The sequence below is a fragment of the Epinephelus fuscoguttatus genome, linkage group LG18 (assembly GCF_011397635.1).
Source record: "Epinephelus fuscoguttatus linkage group LG18, E.fuscoguttatus.final_Chr_v1".
Taxonomy (NCBI): Eukaryota; Metazoa; Chordata; class Actinopteri; order Perciformes; family Serranidae; genus Epinephelus; species Epinephelus fuscoguttatus.
Genome location: NC_064769.1, coordinates 21795166 through 21818880, shown reverse-complemented (window position 1 = coordinate 21818880; position 23715 = coordinate 21795166). Strand labels below are relative to the sequence as shown.

Below are 23715 nucleotides of genomic sequence, written 5' to 3'. Positions count from 1 at the left end.
TTCTACTTCTTCTTTTACATATTGGCGTGAATTCTGTTGAAAGAATATTATTTGTTATTATTTGTACTCCTAAATTGAAAACAAAAATGAAAATGTGGGGATGACGAAGCTTTTGCTTATGCCCAAAGACACTGTTTTAAGAAAATACTGTATCTGGAGAATCACGCAGGGCTGCAGGTCCCACTGGCACGTGTGTCACTTTATTTGTGCAGTCTGACAGGAGGAATAATAGGAAACGTCAATACCGCCTGGAAATATTTACAGAAAAATAAAAAGCAATCGCTCACAAATGGTTACAGGCCGATAAACCTACAGCTGATAACTGGCTTGAAATCATCAAAGAGATCCATGAGACGGAAAGAGTGACTTCTTTCTGAGACTGAGAAATGATTTGGGTTTTGCAAGAAAATAGATAACATATTTGTTGGAGTAAGGAAGGTGCTCTGCTCATCCTCACTGCTTAAAATGACATATACCTTCCTTAAACTGTTCTGGGAAAATTATATGCAAATTATGAGGTGCTGCATAAAGACCCCCTGCCTTTATCCCATAATATAAGATGTCTGTCATCTGGTTATGATGAATGTCATAATGTCTGGCAGTGATGTTCCGTATTATTGTTTTTGCCAACCAAAAAAACACCTGATATAATAAGTGTCAAAAGAAAGAACCCTCAGATAAGAAAGTTATCCATTCCCTAATCTACATGAAAACATGTGTGTGTCCTCTCCCTCAGGATGCTTGGAGCGACAGCGAGGGTCACGTTTCACTTGACAGCCAACAAGATTATGAGCTGATAGAAGCCAAACACAAACCTGACGGATTCTACCTCCTCTTCAAAAGACCGTTCAGCACCTGTGATCCCAGAGACTACCTCATAGAGGTGTGTAACATCTTTCTTTCAACAGTGTGTGTGTGTGTGTGTGTGTGTGTGTGTGTCAGGGAAACAGTTTGCAATAAAAATGTTCACCAATAATGGATGGAAATTATTCCGACTCCTCAAGGAGGCTTTGCACCTAGTAGACCTATATAAAGCAGTGACTCACTCTGCTATCTTAATGTCACGCTCGTTCATCTTTCATGAGCTGTTTAAACTGCCAGAGCAAACACAGCATTGTATTACAGAGGAATCCTGTATATTTAGCTCTGTATAATATTTTTTTTTAAACCTTACTGCCCCCCTTATACCACTACAGTCTCCCATCATTCTCCTGTTAAACACTTTGAGCTGCACTTTGAAAAGAGCTATATAAATGTTTGACTAATTTAACAGGAGGGTTTTCTCCTCATTACTTATGTCAGCCCTCCATTCTACCCGAGTGCACGTAAAGGGTGAGCAGACTTGTTGCTCTATATGTCACGCATAGCCTCAAGCCAAAAAAATGTCTGTCAATCCTGCACTGACTTAAATTGACAGTTAACAGGTGGCGAGAAGATAACATGTGAGGAAGGCGGGAAAGATGGCGCTCGAGTGCACACATGTGTAACCTAACGACAGTGTGTTTGCACTGTACGTGTTAGTCGATGAATGTGTAGGGTACATGTGTGTAGGGGGCGGATTTGCATCGCTGTCTTTGATGAATATTAAGAAGCAGCAATGACACATATGATCGCAGAGAGCTCATGGTTTCATGTAAGGATGGGAATCAAGAACTGGTTCCAGTTGAGAGCTGGTTCCAAATGTCCGGTCCATTGAATCTTATGCCTCCGAGCTTATTACTTCCTTTTATTGAGCTAGCAGTTTCGTGTTGCAAAACAATGACATCAAGGTCACACATCTATACGCTGCTGGAAACTTGCAACAAGATGGAGTGATAGCAGAGAGGAAGAAACGGCTCAAAGCGTGGCTTCATTTCACGGAGAAAGACGACAGCAGTGCTGCTTGTACTGTCTGTAAAATGATCATTTCAAGTGAGGGTGGAAACATCAGCAGTAGATATCTTTCTGCACAACATGAGCCTAAATTTCAGGAAAGCAGCATATTTGCAGTGGTGAATGAAGAACCTGAAAGCCACACTTGAGTAAAGTAAAGATGTCTTACCAGAAAGTGGCTTTGGTAGAATGTAAAGTCACCTATTAGAATATTACTGAGTAAAAGTCTTAAAGTATCTGATGTATTAAAAGTAATTTTGTAATATCAAGTGTAATTAAGTGTTAACAGTATGAAGTCCACGTAAATTCTGTCAGTAAAACAGCAAGCAGTCAGAATTTTACAAAGTTTATTTCTTATGTACGCCAGCTTCCCCTGACCCCTGCACCCCAACCCTCTAACCCCAGACACAGAGAGACCATATTTCCAGAGCTGCAAATATTAGTAGCTCAGCAGATATTGACTAATAATTATAACTGTCATTGTAATGATTATCACCATCACTACTATTGACTGCAGCCCTACAAGGCGATGTACATGGACTTAGGACAAGCACAAACCAAAAACATGCAGGAAAAGAGAGAAAATAAATAATAAAAGAAAGCAATGTCAATAATAAATAAAATATAATAATAATAAAAACAACACTTCCCTTGTTTCTATTTCATTCATTCCAGCCCCACCTGTTTGCCAGCCAGGAATAAAATGAATGAACGCCAACTTAAAAATGGAGCCCACGTTACACTTGAAGAAGAACAAGATCCTTTTTGCAACTTAAAGGATTTAAAGAACAAAATCCAGTTTTTACTGTCCTTCAGTTCCTGCATCCGTCCCTCTGTCCCTCCGTCCCTCCATTCATTCCTTCCTTCCTTCCTTCCTTCCTTCCTTCCCTATTTTGTAGTTCGTAACTAAGATGCTTGGGGAAAATGTACTTTAGTAAAAGTATATACTTTACTTAGGAAATGTAGTGGTGTAAAAGTGAAAGTTGACAGAAATATAAAAACTATAGTAAAGTACATATACTCTAAAAAAAAAGTACTATAACAAAGTATTATTACTTTGTTACTTTGCACCACTGTGTATCTGACACTATGCATGAGTGCCACTGCCTCCGAAACAAGCAGCGTGTCCTTTACGAACTATATGCATGCATACAGTAGGTACAGTATGTGTTTAAGTGTACTGTATATGTTGGTGTAGGGGTAAATAGCCTATTCTAAAATAGCATTAGCACCATGCAGACAGGCTCAGCAGATTTTTTCTTTGACTGAAAAAACCTAAATAAAAGCTGTACAAATATTCTCTCATTACATGTATTTTAGATGATGACAGGCAGACTGTTGCACAGCCATCACATCTCACACATCAGCTCACGCTTGTTACACATGGAGGGAAAATGAATGAAGAAAGGGTGTAGGCCACTTTTTTCCACAGAGAATCAAAAGGGGAATCAATAAAGAATCAGACCAATAAGCAGAGTCGATAATGACATTAGTATCAATAAAATCTTATTCCTTCCTATCCCTAGCTTCAGGTGTGGATATAAAATCCTCATATAGCAGAAATGATCAGCACAATTTCCACTGAAACATTCATTACAGTTACAATGGTTTCCATGGTGCTGCATCAGACCTCTAAGTTGCAGACATAAAACCAATGGTCATCACCATGACAACATAATAAAAAGTTCTCTGTTTGCCTTTGCAGGCATTTCAGCCAAATGATAATCATGAGAGACTACTAATTTGAAAAACACATCCCTGCGTTTATGCTCTGCTATCAAACAGGCTTTCTCCTCTGATTTTTTTTTCGTGTTTGGTCAGGAGGGAACAGTGCACGTCATCTATGGACTTTTGGATGAGCCACTTGCCTCGCTGGAGCAGCTCAACTTGTCCCGAATCCACACGGGGATACAGAGAGTGCTGATGCTGCGCCCCGACACGCCGTCCCCCACCCTGCCTCCAGATGTGCAGACGCTGGATGTCGTGGCACCAAATGTCGTCATACCAAATCAAGAGACCACCTACTGGTGCTTCATACAGGAGCTGCCTGAAAACATGCCCAAGAACCACATTGTTATGGTATAAATGCCTCCGAAATTAGAAACACTGAACATGGATTTTTACGCACAGTGGAGTGGGTGTTTTAGATGGAGATCGTGCACAGGCAGCTGTTATTATTGCTCCTTGTTTACCAGCTGGGCCTTACAAAACAAGAGAGGCATTGTTATGGCTAGAGAGCAGAGAGAAAACATCACCTCACTTCCTCTATATTTTCTCTCAGAAATAGATGTGGTATATATAATTTAATGAAATGTGAAAAGATCTGACCTAAAAAACATGGAGTATTATAAGACATGGAGGTTACAGCACATTATGTTGCATATAATTCATTTCAGCGATGTTTCTATTGACATACCTGTCTGAGGTAGTGGCATTGCCAAAGCTTTTAGCAGTAAAAACACATAAAACAACAGGATTCTCACTTTTTTCCCACTTGCTTCTTTTTCTCCACCTCTCTCTCTGTTCCTGTCAGTATGAGTCAGTGGTAACTCCAGGTAACGAGGCCATCGTGCATCACATAGAAGTGTTTGAATGTTCTCCGGAAATCCGCAACGTTCCAGAGTACAGCGGCTCCTGTGATGACAAGATGAAGCCGGGCAAGCTCAACTTCTGCCGCCATGTGCTCGCTGCATGGGCTATGGGTGCTGAGGTACGATGGGAAACAGACACCCACATACATCCTCTTACTTCTGTCCTTATGGGGGACCTTCCAGTGACTATATTTACTCATTTTTCCTTATCAAAACTAAAAGAAAACACTGCTGCAAACTTATATAATGTACATAATATAACTTTTATGATGCAAATCCAAGTCCTGACCCTGAAACTGCCACTTGAAGATGTAACGATCAACCCACACAAACCCCATCAGATGAAGCGGAATAAACATATACACTGACGAGTTTTTAATAAGCATAACAGGTGTCTAATTGAAAGAGGGTTGGAATAATAGCCTAATTTTGGCCCTGTCCTCGTACCTATTATGAGAGATAAACAAAAACTCCTACGGGAGTAATATCCAAGCCTAGAAGTGCGAGCAGAAAACCTTGTAAAGTTGATCCCACACGCAGCACGAGTCTATTAAGAGCTCGGAGACAGTCTGTATGTGGGAAGCACAGTCACACGCAAGTATTCACGAACTCCATTACATGGACACTCAACACAAACACGAATGAAAAACATATTTATGTAAATTGGAAGCTTAGAAAGAGGTACAAAGCAGAAGAGGTTACATCATGGCTGATATTCTCAGTCAACCGACTGATCTGCCATTGGCTGTAGCTACCACTGAGGACAAGAGGTTATGTGATGTCCACACTAGTTTCTCTGGGAATCATATAGTCAGTACTTTACAGCCTCGTTTCTGTATTTCTGGACTCAGTAATGTATATTTGAAGTTGAGCTACTTCATATTCTTTATATTAACAACAGATGAAATACTTAACATTTCCTTATCCAACGGTTTGATTTATATCTAACAAAGTTGTGCCCCAAGAATGGCATTGTCATGTTAAGTAATTAATGTTAAGTTACACTGGTTAATTTTAGGCAAGTAAAGTTATGTAAGCTTGGTTTAGGAAAATAAAAATAGTTGGGTGTCCTCATACTTTTACATACTTAATGTAAAGTTACGTATAGGGAAGCACGATAATATCAGCACGTCATCCGTATCGGCCGATATTGGCTTTAAAATGAAATATCAGAATCACCCAATGTGCTGATGATATCGGTACGTTTTTTTGTGCATTTTGCATTTGTGCATCCCTAGTTAGGTTCTTCATGTAGAGTTACGTAGGTTAGGTTTGGAAAAGTTAAGTTATGTAGGCTTGGTGGCTTGGCAAGTGGTCTTGCAGTCATCAGGTTACGGTGGCCCTGAAAGGTCACAGCACTGCAACTTAAGAAAACACGTGCAAAAAGACAAAACACAAACAAATTGAGAAAACATTTTCATCAATTTGACAAGATGTGCACAGCATTTAGAAAACGCGATGCAAAGACCACAACACAACACATTAGAAAAACGCGATGCAAAGACCACAACACGACACATTACAAAAATGCACTGCAAATAGACCGCAACACAACGGAAGTGTTTCCAGGGGACACTTAAATGTGACGCACACATCCGGACAGGCTTGTTGTTGATGTGGATTTCGAGTCACAGCTCAGTCACCGTCTCTTTCCGTCAGTGGTGTTGGAAAATGAGATAAAAAGTAAATGTTTTTTTATTTATTTTAACATCGTGATCGCATGATTCAGCCTATTGCAGTGATCTGCTGCTAAACTATTGTTAGCCTTTTGCTTGTAATTAGCCTGCCAATTCTAATAACCTGATAAAATAAATACACACGGTTAATTCATTGTGAAACCATAGACTGTATATAGTGTGAAACACGCGTCCCCTGTGTTTTGTCTTTTTGCATGTGTTTTCTTAAATTGCAGTGCTGTGACCTTTCAGGGACACCGTATCAGGTGACCAGAAACACTACTCCAGCTCCACAAGTACTGTAAACAACTGTCTGCTAACATTGTTAAAAGTGATATGTCAATGTTGAGTTACAGCTTGTTCTGCTGCCCCCAAGTGGCCAAAACAATAGCTGTACCCTGAATTGCATACTTTTTCTTTTTACTATTAGTACATATTGCAGTTGCCCTTAAAAAGTACATTCTGTAGCATGAGGTATGCTCAAAACTGGGACCTACTACTTTGTCATAACATTGGGCATTGAACATTGAATCTCCTGCTCATACGCTCAACACAATCTGTAGTGTGAAATTTGAAGTAAAAAGAAAAAGCATGCGATCTGGAACGCAGCAGATCTTAACATTATCAGCTAAGGTTAGCTTGGAGATACCAAAACATGGCATTCACAAGCTCGTAGTTTTAAAAGTAGTTGTAGCTTTTGAGTGATAACTGTATGCTGTACACTGTAAATTGTTTTCAGTTGATTGACTGATTGATTATAGTCATTTTGGCTTCTGTCAGCTGCCAATGACCTAACATCTTTCTGCAGCTCAGACAATGTCATGTATCCTGCACTGTGTAGAGGACTGTGGGTCACAATGGCCAGAAAAGCAGGCTAACTTGAATATTGCAAAGTTCAACCAGATGCAATAGAATATACGGGTGTTTTTGGCATACTGCGTTTGACATATTATATATTAGGACATACTAAAACTCCTTCCTGGAATGAGAATTTCTAAGATCCTTGCTTCGACCCTGAGAGTCAGCTAGCCAACAAATCAGCCAGCCAAAAGGTGGCAAAGAAACCTGACTGAACAGTCCTTTAATCGAATTCTTCTCTCAACTCATTAAAGTCACTGCAACTACCGGAGTTCTCTTCTCCTCAGTTTCTTTTGGGGAAACAAACAAATTTCAGTTCTTTTCTGAGGCCGAGCTCCTGACTGAAATAGTGCAGGAGAAACACACCTGTTTCCTCAGCCATCTTCCCAGTCAGTCATCTATCAGACATTAAATCACCCTACTTACATACCACAGCTACCAACCAGCCGGCTGACCGAGCAAGCAAGCAAGCAGCCTGCTGGTCACATAAAGCAAAGAGGACAGGGAACGGTGAGCCTGTCACCATATTTCTCTGCTCCGCTCCCCACTGTATCACAGCCAGCCTGGCCCCTCTCTGATTGGATTATCTGCCAGCCAAACAAAAACAAGCAGGATGCCTTCTGTGAGCTGTGAGCTGTGAAGACAAGATTAGGTGGGAAATATTCAGGCCTCTTTCATCACCTCTTAATAGTGTTGTTTCATTCTCCCCGGCACCGCATCAGAAGGGAAACGTGGCCGCACGAAAACACAAAACAACAGAGAAACGGGAAAAAAGAAAGGGTGAAGTTTGACAGAAGAGAGAAACAATAATGTACGACACTGTCAAAATGCGAGGAGAAAGGACAGCACGGGACAAAGACAGTTGCGTGTGGAGTGGAGAGAGCAAGTCTCTGAGGGTTTTACTGTTACGACATTAAAGCAGGATTTGATAAAACAATTCTTTCTTCCATTACAAACCGAATGTATCAGCAGAAGTGGCTTAAGGTGAAGACACCGAGGTAGAATTGAGATTAAATCAAGATTCCTTGATACAAGCGTGGAGGTTTGATGCCCATGGGGCCAGCAGTGACTCAAAAATTAATTTCTACCACGATAAGCAGAACAGTTCAGAATCCAAGGAGCGGAAGAAAAAAAAAACCTCACAAGTTCAACCGGCATCTCGGAGGACACATCCATATGAGAATACAACCGTTCTCTGTGTAGAAATAATCAATAAACATTGTTCGAGCCAGCTCGTAGATCCTCCAAAAAGGCCTCAAAGACATTTGAAGATTCTCAACAAGGAACATAGCTGATGCAGACTGATTTTAATCTGTGTTAATGATCTGTTTTTTGTATCATAATCAGTTTTAAATCCCTTTTTTTTTAGCCATACAATCTGTTCCCGTTACAATTTTAGATTCTGTGGGTGGTTGGGAGCTTGTGAGTAGGCATGGCTTTATTTTTAGTAGCCATCATCAAACATTGCAGAGAACCACTCCAGTATAGCTCAAGAGGCAATCTATTATCTCTGCAGTGTGGGCAAGAAGATGAATAAGACTGATGTAATTGTGATTTCTTAGATATACCACGCTGACATCTGAAACAGGACTGGTCTGAGGCGGATTGAGGAAGCCTGTCTTTGAGTTTTAGACATAAATCAGTCTCGTCTGGACGTTTGAGAAACACCTGTCAAAGCTCCTGAGAGGCTGGATATATGTCTTTCAACACCTAATTTGCACATCTGCACAGCAGTATAGTACATGTTGGTGACTTCTTTTTGTCATCCTCTAACAATGCCTGCCTTGAGCAAGGATGTTAGAAGTTATTTTTCAGCTCCGTCCGCAGAATTTGAGACATTTAAATGTGTTTTTCCCGCCGGGGACCTAAGCGCATTAAAGTCCCAGTGTGTGATAATAGTTTGGTTCCTTTCACTAAAACACTGTCACCCTCCACCAGTGGCTTTGTTTAGAGAAACCTTCCTCACTCTTAAATGTATTACTTTGTGCGTGTAGCACAGAATGCAACAACAAATCACAAGTTACTGGGTGATATTTGGAGAATACAGGGATAAAATGCACCTACATTCTGACTTTTGCACAGACGGAACAAAAATCTTTTTACTCAACAACTTTGTATCATCTGTATGCTTCGTGAAGAAGAGTTTTTGCTTTGACTTCAAAGCAGCTGTGCATAAATGAGAGGAATAATGCATTGTGTGTGTGTGTGTGTGTGTGTGTGTGTGTGTGTGTGTGTTTGCTTGCAGGCTTTTTACTATCCTCCTGATGCAGGGCTGTCTATGGGCGGACCTGGTTCCTCAAAATTCCTTCGTCTGGAGGTCCACTACCACAACCCTCTCCTTATATCAGGTAATGGCCTTAGCCACCGTGACGTCACCAATTGGCTTATGGAATCCATTTTGAAGCCTTGTATTTGGCATTTTGGCCGTCGCCACCTTGGATTTTTGGAGCCAAAAGTGACCCAGGTGACCATACTTGGATGAGAGGGTGGAGCTGAGGAGGAATGAGGGGTGGATTTGACACATAGGGCCCGTCACTCAAACTAGCTACACCGTTAATCATGCATAACTTTAAGCCTAAAAAGTGTACACTCATCTTGAACAGTAAATTAGCCATAGAGACGAAAACCTTTTTTTTGTACCGGGCTGTAAACATGTTTATTTCTACCGTAAAGTTTTCTAACATGCATTCTAACATGAGAGTCTATGGGGATAAACTAGCTTTTGGAGACAGCCTCAAGTGGCCATTTGTGGAACTGCAGTTTTTGGCACGTAGGCATTAGCTTCATTTTTCAACCCCGCAAGTTACTGCTTGGTAAACACCCACACAGACTTGAATCCAAGCGCATACTGGTAAACATTTCTTTTCTTTTTTGGGGGGTACACATGAAACACTGGGTTTGGGGTCCACCCCCAGGAATTGTTTGAGCGCCAAACACTTAATTTCCTGCATTATGGCGATATTTTTTTTCTTGCACCAATTTATAGCAGAAATGTCTATAAATTAATCAAATTAAAGGTCCTCTGCAACTTCCACATTTTTATTGGAGAGTACAAATACATATGTTGTAAAAACTGAGGGGTACGTGCTCCCTGCATTCCTCCAAAAACTACACTTGAGCGCACACAAACAGAGCAGGATTCGGTGTATGTCTCCAGATGAGTGCTCGGCTTATCTTCAACAGAGCGATTCATTTATAATGTTCCAGATATACCTCTTGATCTCATTTGTTCGAGTTGCCACAGACTTTGCCTTCCTTATCCTGATAAGACCTCCCAATATATATCCTACATAACTACGATTTTGTGCATCATCTTATCTCTTAATTCAAATTTTCCTGCAGTTCAGAGATACAGAAAAGCCTTTGCATCAACTTGACACTAATAATTGAGCCAGAAAAACAGCATCACTGGTGTGATCTTGATTTGAATTTTTTGAATGTATTCAGCATTTTATGCCTTTGGTGAAAGTGCTAAATCATTCTGCATGGTGTTTAACATGATCTACTGGTAAACTGACTGAACATTACATATCTTAATATTTCATGATGTTCCTCATGCAGGCCGTCGTGACTCATCAGGGATACGGTTGCATTACACCCCTAGTCTGAGGCGGTACGATGCAGGGATCATGGAGCTGGGCCTCGTTTATACTCCTATCATGGCTATCCCACCCAAACAGCACACCTTCTACCTCAGCGGATATTGCACCTCCGAGTGTACCCAGACTGTATGTATATAACAAAAACATCATTTACTGCACTATTTATGGTTCAAATATACAAATACAAAGAATGAGCCACACATTTCTTCAAGTTTTAGTCCTGAAAACACAAAAATCTTGGTTGGAGCTTGTCCTTAAAAAGTCTGTTTCTCTGTCTAGGCTTTGCCTCCAGGAGGAATCTTTATATTTGCGTCCCAGCTGCACACCCACCTGGCAGGCCGCGGGGTGAGAACAGTTTTGGTGAGGGGAGGCAAAGAGCTGGAGGTGGTACAAGAGGACCAGCACTTCAGTACACACTACCAGGTGAGCAACGGCAGGGCTCAGTCAACCCAGAGGACCTCAGTACAGAGAACCACCTTTGTGCATTGTATCTTATATTGAATTCTATTGGATAAAAGTGGGTTTTACTTCATATTACACTGAGCTGTGTGCTGCTGGGACAAAGATTACCCTTGACAAAATAACAGAGAAATGAAGACTGAAGCTTACTGTTGCTACTGACTTCTACTCATCTTTTCAAATAACAAGCTGCCATCTCATTACAATAAAGGCCAAAGAAGTGGTGCTGAAAAGCCTGAATATTAAATTGTTATTTCTTTTATCACCAACAAATCCCATGAAAAGACCAAAACCAGCCCATCAGCTGATATTGAGGACATAAATCTTTGAAAACAGCCCACAAAAGTATAATTTCATTCTTTAAAAAGGGCTCAGTAATTCCCTGAAACAGCAGGGCACTGTGGCTTTTATGCAAACGCTTCTCAGACTAGGGTAAACAGAGCATTTGTTGGGGACTATTTCAGCAGTGGATTAATACACATGTGGTGCCCTGGTGGCTATTTCAAAACAAATGACTGTGCCCATGTTTACTGTAATGAAAGAACATATGAACCAGTGCACAAGTGTGTCTCAAATAGTTTTTGGACAACCATATATGGCACACAAGCATCTTGGGCTTTGGCAACACAGACATCACTACATCAATTTGTGCTTTTAATAAAAAAGCACAAATTGTGCACAACTTGTGCAGTATAACCCAAGTCCCACTGATCCAGAACTCAGTATCTCAGTATTCAAACACATGCATTTATGCTAATAACATGCAATTTAGCCAAGGAGTAGCATGCCTGAGCTTTTATCTACACTCTTGTGCAAACTGCAGTCCTACTGGTATTCTAAAGAAAATTATAATCTGTCACAATTATAACAGTCATGACATGAATCCAGACATCATAAAGTATAGCACTCTATAATCTTCATCCACAAGACAGCAGTATAGAATAAGTTGAAATAAGTTAAAATAAGTTGACCATCAAACCATCAACTCGACATCAGAGCTGACAAACAACATTGCTGAGAGACAACATCTGTTGTGTTTTTTTAATGCACAATATCCCGGGGCAGGTACACACACACACACACACACACACACAGGGCAGAGAAGGACATCTGCTAAGCTGCCTGATACAATCTCCAGCTGCCGTTGATGTCAGACTAATTTAAGTGTACCTGTGTGGCGGTGCTGTTCAAACCCTGCAGCCTCATTACAGGCATATGAAGACTTTATCAAACCATTCTCAGCAAAGCTAATAGACCTTTTCAAACGCACACAACACAACTAATAACTGTGAAAGCTGCCTCAAAGGAAATCATCAAAAGCAACCAGTGTTTTATCTTGCTGTGTTTGAAATAAATCTGCTGTACATAAAGTGTCTGACTGTGCCCAAATCTAAGATGATGGAGAGAGAAATGCATTGTAGAAATCTGCCTCGTGGAAACTAAGAATTCTATTCTGACTTTTGAAAAACTTTATACAAGGAACTTTTCTATTCAATCCACTTAAGTCATCATCAGAGGAAACGAACTGCACCCACAAAGAGTATCACTGCACAGAAGGAAGTGTACATGCATCTACTCATGGACGAGAGGCTCGTACTTGTAACAGTGCAAGATGTAAACATTAATGGCGTTCTAACATTAGCTCAGTGGTGCTAGGTGAGCTAGCAGTAGATGCACGCCTCTTTTTGGAGGACGACCTGCTGAAGTTCAAACTGAGCATCAGAATGGGTAAGAATGGATGATTTAAGTGACTTTGGCCATTCTCCTCTGACCCCTGGCATCAACAAGGCATTTTCAACCAGAGAATTCCTGCTCACTGGATATTTCTCTCTTTGGGACCATCCTCTGTAAACCCTAGAGATGGTTGTGCGTGAAAATCCCAGTAGATCAGCAGTTTCTGAAATACTCAGACCAGCCCGTCTGGCACCAACAACCATGCCACGTTCAGACTGGTTCAAGATGATAGAAAGGCAACAGTAACTCAAATCACCACTACTGGGGGGCGGCAGTAGCTCAGTCCATAGGGACTTGGGTTGGGAACCGGAGGGTCGCCAGTTCGAGTCCGCGTCCGGACCAAAATATGGAGCGTGGACTGGTGGCTGGAGAGGTGCCAGTTCACCTCCTGGGCACTGCCGAGGTGCCCTTGAGCAAGTCACCGACCCCCCCCCAACTGCTCGGGGCGCCTGACCAAAGGGCAGCCCCCTCACTCTGACATCTCTCCACTTTGTGCATGTATAGGTCCTGTTTGTGCATGTATGTGTCTTTTGGACCTGTGTGTAATTGACAAGCAAGAACACGTCGAACCTTGAAGCAGATGGGCTACAGCAGCAGAAGACCACACCAGGTGCCACTTCTGTCAGCTAACAACAGGAAACTGAGGCTACACTTCACACAGGCAGATTGGAAAAACGTTGCCTGGTCTGATGAGTCTGGATTTCTGCTGCCACATTCAGATGGTAGGCTCAGAATTTGGTGTAAACAACATGAAAGCATGGATCCATCCTGCCTTGTATCAACGGTTCAGGCTGCTGCTGGTGGTGTAATGGTGTGGGGGATATTTTCTTGGCACACTTTGGGCCCTTAGTACCAACTAAGCATGGTTTAAACACCACAGCCTACCTGAGTATTGTTGCTGACCGTGTCCATCCCTTTATGACCACAGTGTACCCATCTTCTGATGGCTACTTCCAGCAGGATAACGCACCATGTCACAAACTGGTTTCTTGAACATGACAGTGAGTTCACTGTACTCCAATGGCCTCCACAGTCACCAGATCTCAACCCAATAGAGCACCTTTGGGATGTGGTGGAACGGGAGATTCAGGAGAATGTTTCCAGCACCTTATTGAATCTATGCCATGAAGAATTGGGGCAGTTCTGAAGGCAAAAGGGTGTACCAAGGTGTACCAAGCAAGGTGTACCTAATAAAGTGGCTGCTATATTTTTGATTATGTGGTGAACTGCCTCTTTAATGTGCTACGTTTGTTTTTGTCTTCTCTCTCACAGACAATCCGAGTTCTAAGGAAAATGGCAAATGTTCTACCCGTAAGTATAAAGCCGATAACTACCACCTGTGTTTGACAAAAGCAGTGACTATTATTATGTTTTACTTTTCCACTGAGCAGTTTTCACATTCAGACAAGAATGGGAATTTTACTATTCTGCAAGCTCAGCCAGCCTCCTCTGAATGGTATTGTCCCAGATGTATTTTTTCCTCCGCTTTGCATTTAAAGTATTGAATTAGAATACCTCGCTGCTGCATAAGGTGCTTAAATGGAGTGGAAATAAGGGACAGGCTGTAAAATCTGTGCTGTCATAGGAAGTTCTCGGGAGACAGACAAGACAAAACCGCAGCAGCTGAGCTCCACAAAGCGAGAAACTGGCCACTGGCTCTCTTTAATAACTAATTTTCTGTCAGTAACCTTAAATTATCTTCGGAGCGCTTTGTTAAACATAAAACATGGTGAACTGCTGTGTGTGCTTGATCCTGCAGGGTGATGTCCTCATAACAAAGTGTACTTTTAACACAGAAGACAGGAGCAAGCCTACAGTGGTGAGCAACACACTAATATACACGACTATTTTAGGTCGCTGAAGTTCACCTTGAGCACTGTCGACAGCAACTGAATAATTTTGCCTTCTCTAATCTGTCTCCTCCCTCCTTCACTGTTGTAATCCTTCCATCTTTCCCCTCACTAATACCTACGTCTGCTCTTTATATCTACATCCTCCTCCATCTCCATCCAAACCTCTTTGTCTCCTCAGGGAGGTTTTGGCATCATGGAGGAAATGTGTGTTAACTACGTTCACTACTACCCCCGAACCAAGCTGGAGCTCTGCAAGAGCCACGTTGACCCGGGATACCTGCAGAAATACTTTAACTTCATTAACAGGTAGCACACGCAGGGACCATCTCTCTCTGCCTGAAATCATTTGCTTGTTCCCCTTGTCCTTCATTTTTTCCTTTTCCTTTGTGCATCTTCCTCTCCATCTTCTGTGACTAAGCAATTTTTGACTCTCACATTCCAACCCTTCCCCCTCTGTCCTCCGCTCCCGGGAACCAGAGTTGTGTGATTACTTCTTTTAATCTCAAAAACCAGACGCTTTGTCCTTTAAAGTGAAACTGTGTTCTCCCAACGCCAGTTCTAACTGCCTTTTTTTCCAATCTCTTCCTCGTTTCTCAATCTCACTCTGCCTCCCTCTTTTATCGACTTTCCTTCAACCTCCTGCTCCCCCGCCCTCCTGCCCTCCCTCCAGGTTCCACGGAAATGACCAGTGTGTGTGTGGTGAGGTCGGTGTGACGGAGCAGTATTCTCAACTACAGTGGGACGCATTTACCGGAGAGGTGCTGGACTCGCTCTATAATACAGCCCCCATCTCCATGCACTGTAACCAGTCGACTGCACGCCTCTTTCCTGTAAGTCCCCGGTCACACACACACACAAACACACACACACACACACTACCACTGACTGCCAAGCCACCAATTAAACCAGTTCAAAGGCAGACATCAGTTGGACAGAACAGTCGGATCAGCTAAACGGACAGCTTGTTAACTTGTTATATGAACACACACACACATATACACACACACATATACACACACAGGATGTTTGGATCAGAGCGCATAAATCAATCACAGTTCAAAAATGTGAACAGACCTTGATCAAGGTTTTTTTTAGTCAGAAAAAAGCTTCCTCCTTCATGTGCACCATCAGTTGTGCAAGAGCAAACCAGGACAAATGCAGAGAAACAGATTCCAGTGTCTGGGTGAAAACATCAGGAGTAGAACTTCAAAGGGTTCTAGGTATCATAAAGTAAGCAGATCTATCAATAGACATCAGCACGTACTGAAAAACCTAGGATGAGGTTTATGATAGGAAACATACCGCTCGATTTCTCACACAGATGCTGTCAAGAGCATTGATTTTCATTCATTTATTTTATTAACTTCAACTGGTAGAAAGACTTTGGCTGCAACAGCTTCCATGATACTTTGGGTAAAGCCGTCATTGGTGAGGAAATCTGAAAGTAATTCAACAGCCAAGCTTAAAGTCAGGTTCTCACAGTGGTAGTCTTTGTAGTGTCGATACTCCAACCTTAGCAAGGGATGATGAGCGATGCACCAACTGTAGGCAGGAGCTCTTGCAAAAAAAGTGGAGTTGTATTAAGAAAAAGGCTACGAGGCAAAACCTTGTGAGAATTTCAACTGAAATCAACAACTGAGAGCCACAGCCTCACATACTGCAGAAAGGTGAGCGACGTTCCACCCTCTCAAAGCCCACCGTCAGCTCAGGCAGGCACTGGGTGAACTGGAAGTAATGGCTGACATTTGAATTTACTAAGAGACACACAAGCACACCAACTCCGACATTTTTACACTAACTACTATTGCTTGAAAGGTCAAATGACCCACTGTTGAGAGGACCTAATGATGCACACCTGTTTTCACTTGTTGGTAATCACAGGTTGTTTCAGGTATCAGACACCTACATCCAAAACCTTTTAAGACCTTTTCAAGATAATTTTTAACCAAATTTAAAACAGATTTTTGGACAAACCATCATATATTTATATCTATATTGGTTTCACCTTCTCCACAAACTAAATTCCTTTTCCATCAGTCTCGTCATCCTCTGCTGTTTTTATCAGTCTTTTATTGAGAGCCTCCTGTGTTTTTCATTCATCTGCTGGTTTCACAGCCTCACACTGAGAAACAGAAACAGTCTAAATAGATCACAGGAGTGACACAGTGAGACAACAAGTTTCTGCAATCAACAAATCCTCAAGAAAGTCACGACTATTTTAGCTTCTTCTGGACATGTTCGTGCAGATGTATTTTCCCTCTTTCCTCTGTTGCCGCTGCTTTAACGGCTTGTAAAACTAACCAGTAGTCAAAATCTTTTATTCCCTCTGCTATTCGTCTTTTAAATTCTCCGTAAAAAAATTTTTTAATTTCTTTTGTGATAATCTGTCTATTACAGTTTATTATTTGTAGATTCCTTTATTCCACTGAACTCCTTGGCACATTTTTTTATGTTTTTTATTTTATTACTCATTTATTTATGTGTCTACATGTTACGTTATGTTATATTAAAGTATGTGTGCAAGGCAAGCTGTTCAAACAAATTGCCCCTTGTGGGATTAATAAAGTTGTCTGAATCTGAATCTATATTTGTGGTCCTATGCAGATGTAGGCTTTATGTAGGAATATGATTACAATTAGAGTGAGTTAGGTAAATCTACATTTTGCCAGCAGGTAAATACATAGTATTAGTTCAGAAATGTGAACTTTCATGCATAAGAGCTTGAATCATTTTGAGAAAAAGAAATTTACAGATGGAGAAATGAAATTTGATATAGAATGTTTGTGATAATTTTGACCTCACACATACAAATTTAATCAAATTTTTAAGGTGCAATCCAACACTGAATTTATGAAATTTTCAGACTTTCAAGGACCTGCAGACAACCTGTCACCAGCAGCGACACAAGAAGCAGATGAAAACTAAAAAATGAAGCGGCACCGACCTGAAATCACTAATTTTACACAAAAGCTTATAATGGGAAAGTGGACCTTGTGAAAAAGGAAGGAAACACCTTTTAATGCTCCCATAAAAGATATACACACAAGACAGGTTCAATATATTGTGTGTAACTAATAAAACCTGCAGTCTAAATATCAAGGATACCACCCTTTTTAAAAAAAAACAACAAAAAAAAACGTGTGTAACCTATCAAATGTCACCAAGACCATTTATCTGTTTCAGGGTGAGTGGGACGAACAGCCTCTACCAGTGGTTACCTCCTTCCTTGAAAAACCTCGCTACCCCTGTGAGGGAGGAGCAGGCCCCACCAGCAGACCCCCTACACCTCCGGTCTGAGCGAGGGGGCATCACAGCACGCTAAGGCCCAACGAGAGGACACCTTACCTGGGGAAAGTTAGAGAAACTCCTGTGACTTTGCAGAATGTACCCTGGTTTTATCTCTGTGTTTGGGCATAGATGATGTCCTCTACTGGGTTTTCTGACACCTGTTGTAATTATATGCTTATATTCACTGTCTGTGTAATTATTAGTACACACAAATTATAATACTATTCATGTCAGGTTTATAAGCAGTGGACATGGAGAAATGGGATTGGCATCTAACATACAAAATAAGTGTGACTGACAAAGTAGTGCTGAGGACAAAAGTATTACAACACTTTTGATTCGCCCCCATTTTTCTCAGGTTTAGTTTAGTTATGCTGACTGTGAGCTGTTGCCTGTGATCTGAATGTTCATTTCACTCCCATAAAACTTTTCAATGTTGTTTTCCTGGATTTGGCATTACAACCAACCAGCCTAACAACCGCACATCAGTTACAACGACAAACTGCTGTCATGTCACAACCCTGGTGAGGACAGTGAGCATGGAGATGAGTTTCTCTAAGACCGTTTCTGCAAAAAATTTCTCTGTTGTGCGAACCACTTGTTGCATCAGCTGTTCAGGTGGCTGGGCTTTGCAGGTGAAGATGCTGGAGGTAGAGGTCCTGAGTTGGTGTGGCTAAATGTTATAACAACCAGCTTACCTTTAAAGCTGAGTTATGAGTTAAATTCAAAAGCTACAGTGATCACTTTAACTTGTTTAGAGGGGGTAGACAAAGTAAGGGCCCTGCCTTTGGCTCCCTACTGACAACAGCAGAAAACGTACTAAGGGAAACTTAGAAGAAATGTCCAATGTCCACTTTTTAAAATGAAAAACATAGGAAACAGGAAAAAGCAAAAAACAAAAAAAAGGAATCAAACTCACCCAGGTGGAATCAAGATAAGAAACAATCCAGTTCTTCTTGTTAGTTAGCTCAGTCCTTTCATGGTCTTCCACACACCCGGTCCAGGAAACACCAAAAGCAAGAGTCCATTGAGGTTTAATTTTCTTCCAACGCAGGTTGTCCCGTCTCCACCACCGTTCTCTTTTCCTCCTTGGCAAACAAAATCAAAAAACCCTCCCCAAAGGCCACACCACCTGTGTGCAGCAGCACACCTGAGCCAAGTTAACGAACAGGTGGCAACGAGATTGAGCAGGGGCGAGAGAAAGACTCTGCAAGATACACTGACAGTATATTTGAAGGCTATTCTACTTTAAAACCCTCTAACAGTACTGTACACGTCTCTCCTCTCACCTCTGTGGCAGTGTGATCTTGGGGCTGGTTGGTTGTACTGCCACATTCACAGAAACAACATTGGAGACAGTTTATGGGAGTGAAATGAACATTGAGCTATGATATATGCCACACCTGTTATGTGGATGGATTATCTTGGAAAAGGAAAAGTGCTCACTAACACGGCTTTTAACAAATTTGTGACCAAAATTTGAAAAGACATATCTACTAAGAGCATAAAAAAGTCTTAGATCTTTACCTTAAACCTGTGGAAAAAATGGGCGCAAAAACAAAAGTGTAGCATTTACAATTCTGTTCAGATTAAATGTTTGTTCAAATTAATATAATTTTACTTTCCCTTTACATTTACATAAATAAATAAAATGACTTTAATTTTCATTCATCACTTTTATAGTAATTTTCACTCTTGTGCTACATCACACTGTGTGTCCTTGTATCATTTTTGTGTGTTGAATAATAAATGTCACAAAAATGTTGGCGGTTAAAAAGGAATTTATTAATACACAAAATGCTCTGGACAGATTAAATGAGTCTGCTTTGACATTGAGTGCACAATTTTACTGGTCGTTTTTGTTATCTGAACTGGTCAAACAATTCTCTGAAGACATTTTACATTTTAGGACTCTTTCTCAATATTCACATCACACTACGGAGGGAAGAAAAACTCCACAAACTGAATTAGACAAAACAAACCTGTGGACGTATTGTGGTCGAGGACCAGTGGTGATAGTGTTTTATCAGTCTGTTTCACATTTCCCATATAAATCTTGTTATTAACCTTAGTCACCACTGAGAACAACCATTTCAATGATTAATGGCCTTCTGGGCTGAATCAATGAATCATTCCACATTAGTAAACATTTTGTGCTGAACGTGCAGCAACACATATCTGAGAGGCAGGTAGCAGCCATACATACAAATACCTTCCCCTACTTCTTTTGGCTGCGGTTTACAGTGTGTGTGATGAACTTTGGTTGTTCGTTTGGCCTCGACTGTGTTGCTTAAAGTGGAATTAAACAGGTAAAACAATAAAGTTCTGCAATGTGTCAAAAACAAAACGTATACTTTGAGTTAGCTTGTAATTTTAACAGAAAGAATTAACAAAACATCTTTAATTACAGCACATACCTGTGTTTAAGACATGAATCAATGCTGTTAAAAGTCAATTTTCGTTCCAGCAACCACGAATTGTTGACAAAGAAACCAGGCGCTACCTAGCTAGTAAAATTGCTAGCAGTTTTAGTTTTTACACACACATAAATATATATATATATATATATATATATATATATGAATACACACAGGCATGTAAAGGCACCGTAAATTCTCAATATGTTGACTCAGTAAATTGTCAAATGAACACTTGGCTAATTGCTCCAGCAGCATAATTTCATTTTTAATTACACAAATGCTACAACAGAGTCCTGCTATGCTCACTACTCCACTGTACTAAGCTCATATTTTGAATTAAAAACATTAAGAGGCCAAGATGTTTAATGAGCTGCTGCACAGCGTCTCTTCACAGTTAAAGTACTTCATCATGCCCCCTACTGGGAGGGCTTTGGCGTGAAGCAGATGCACAAATTGAGTTTGATTTAGCAGCATAACAACACGAAATGAGGGCCTCTTATGAAAGCCTGACTTGCTAGATAAGTCTTACTAAATGACAATGCGTGTGTTAAAAAACAAAACTAAGAGAATTGAGTTTGCAAACAGCAGCGACAGCAGTTTAACGCCGCAGAGCACAGCAACGGGGGGACGGATCGGAAAACAAGGGGGTTCTATCTGTAACAGCTGCTTTCTGATAACTCTTGTCTTTTTCTGTCATTTTTCTCCAGCAGTGTTTTGTCCCCGGCTGGTACATTGTGCCTCGGGGTGTTTTTTTCTCTCCCCCTCCCTCTGACTCTGATAAACACGCTGTCTGGTGAAGATTTAGATACCACACAAGCAAGTAAAACTCTGTTTTTAGTCGTTATTATCAGAACAAACATCAGTCACTTTAATCTGACTCAAACTGCCAGAGGGGCTGGAGTAAAGTTTGAGAATACTTTTATTCCCCAATGTGGGACTCTATGACCTCACATTAGATATGACATATTACAGAACTACAATACAACATAATATAGACTGTGGTGACGTGTCTCGGACAGCTTCAAACTCAAACTGCCACGCTATAATTATGCATAACTTTAAGCCCTATGAAATGTAAACAGGTGAGTTATATAAAAATCAGCCCATGTACAGTTGTCATGGATGTTGAAATGAGCAACAGAGGCCAAAACCGCACTTCAGCATTGGCTCCATTATTCAGCCCTGGAGGCTGCACTGGCTACTAGCTGCTGCTGCGTTAGCTCGTGCTAACCTGGCAGACGTTGAATGATGCGTTACTGAGAGTTGCTCCAAGGACTCAGTGCTGTGTCACACAGCAGCAACGACTGAATGTCGGGCTGTTGCTGCGCCCCTATCAAAAACAGATCCTAATTCTGACACTGAGACACTGCCTTGACAAAACCCTGTGAAGCAGAAGCACAGAGACAGTATAGCTCCAAAACGTTTAAGTTTTGGGGGGAAAAAAAAAAAAAATCAGTTTCACAACTTTGACCATTACTTTAGTTTTTATTATCTCTCTTGGGTGACATACACTTTTAGTGATGAGTGGATCTTCAAGGGTTTAAAAATATATATTAATTTCGATCGGATTATGTGAACTACACAAACCCCAATCCTCCACTGGAGCACCGTTCCTGTGGGCTATGGCAACACTAAACCCCTGAGCTTGCCTGAAAAGGACTAAATGCACCACTCCGCTATTTCTAAATATCCAATGGAAAGAGACTCTCACTGCAGCCTCTTTTATTTTGTTCTGAAAATGTCAGCGTGCAGCCTCGTTCTGTACTTCCAACTGTGTCACCGATAATGAGGAAATAGAGCGAGGGCTGGACGGAGTAGTGAGTGACAACAACTACATGAAAGAGTACTGTTTGCGGTGGATCTCTAGGGTCTAGGTACCATGACTGAAGGGTTACTTTTGGTTCCAAAGGTACCATACCGAAAGTGTTTGGTGGAAACGTGGCTTAGCAGAGGAATGACTAAAACTGGGGACAGTACGGGACGGTTCAATTGGTACCATCCACAACTTTTCACATTGGAAACAGAAACTGTTTGAGTCCCCGTCCGGACCAAATATGGAGCGTGGACTGGTGGCTGGAGAGGTGCCAATTCACCTCCTGGGCACTGCCGAGGTGCCCTTGAGCAAGGCACCAAACCCCCCCAACCGCTCGGGGCGCCTGACCAAGGCAGCCCCCTCTCACTCTCTCACATCTCTCCACTTTGTGCATGTATAGGTCCTGTTTGTGCATGTGTGTGTCTTTCGGACCTGTGTGTTAATGACAACGGAGTGAAAAAAAAATTGAATTTCCCCTCAAGGGGGATTAATAAAGTATATAAAATTAAAAAAATAATAATAATAAAAATAATAATAATAATAATACCGACCTGAACTGTACCGTACCATACTGCTTGGTTGAAATGGGGCTTAATTGAGAATTTACAGTATTTACTTTACACACATGCATGACTGCTTTTTTAGCCCTTATCATTACTGTCGTTCGCTGACTGTGCTTCATATAAAACATTAGCATCATACCTATAATTATGGTAATGAATACTGTTCTAAGGTCCACTGCTATGACAGCTGCTAGTTATTCATAAAGATAAATTAAGACTTCCTGAGTTATCGAGTGTTAAGGCTTGGACATTCTGAATTAGTTTGATTTGTCTCTATTGTCTAAAAAGAGAGCAAAGATTGTTTAGTTTAGTTTCAATTTCTAAAACTAAAGATTGATCTTGCACTATTATTTTAGTCCTTAAAATTAATCCAGAAGAGGCGCAAGCTTTATCAGAGTTAGCTAGATTATGTTAGGGTCTTCTTCAGTTTACCCAGGATTACTGGCAACACTTATTTGATTAGTGAAGATAACACAATAGGTTTACCTCTTGAGTTCATCTACACAATAATGCTACTCACATGAGCGCATTCACAAGAGAACAGCGTTACTCTCACACACAGAGCTTCACAACAAAACATTCATACCAGATTAAAATCAGCATCTCTTTTATATCTTGATACAGATTTCAGACCATCTACAAAAACTCCATCTCTTCCGCTCCAGTTCACAGATATAATCACAGACATAATCTTTATAAAATTATTATTACATTAAAGATGCATAGTTTTTTGACGAAGTAGTTCAGACTAAAACAGCTGCATCTGCATGTAAAAAAAAAAAAATCACAGTTGCACCTCTCTCAGCCTGATTCTCCAACCAGAGTGTGTTTTCTTCAGTTTTCACTTGTGGTCCCTCTCAGGCGTAGATGCCCTTGACGCGTTTATTCTCAGGGTCAAATGGAGATTTGAGGTGGGCCTTGGCCTTGTACGGCACTCCCATCCTCTCCAGGGTGAACTCGCCGCTCTTTATGAAATCGGCACTCAC

General features: G+C 41.1%; 2 protein-coding genes across 2 annotated transcripts in view; one reads left to right on the top strand and one right to left on the bottom strand.

Annotated features, from left to right (window-relative positions):
* The window catches only part of dbh (dopamine beta-hydroxylase (dopamine beta-monooxygenase)), a 26027-nt gene extending 6230 nt beyond the window's left edge, over nt 1-19797 (top strand). The window contains exons 2-12 of the mRNA XM_049603965.1: nt 737-883; nt 3694-3951; nt 4406-4582; nt 9243-9345; nt 10559-10725; nt 10879-11022; nt 14065-14103; nt 14552-14611; nt 14824-14951; nt 15316-15475; nt 17829-19797. Coding sequence (XP_049459922.1) covers nt 737-883; nt 3694-3951; nt 4406-4582; nt 9243-9345; nt 10559-10725; nt 10879-11022; nt 14065-14103; nt 14552-14611; nt 14824-14951; nt 15316-15475; nt 17829-17942 — 1497 coding nt within the window. The 3' untranslated portion in view covers nt 17943-19797. The remainder of the gene's footprint in view (nt 1-736; nt 884-3693; nt 3952-4405; nt 4583-9242; nt 9346-10558; nt 10726-10878; nt 11023-14064; nt 14104-14551; nt 14612-14823; nt 14952-15315; nt 15476-17828) is intronic.
* Nucleotides 19686-23715, bottom strand: part of sardh (sarcosine dehydrogenase) — a 74543-nt gene continuing 70513 nt past the window's right edge. Inside the window, exon 22 of the mRNA XM_049603964.1 lies at nt 19686-23715. Coding sequence (XP_049459921.1) covers nt 23587-23715 — 129 coding nt within the window. The 3' untranslated portion in view covers nt 19686-23586.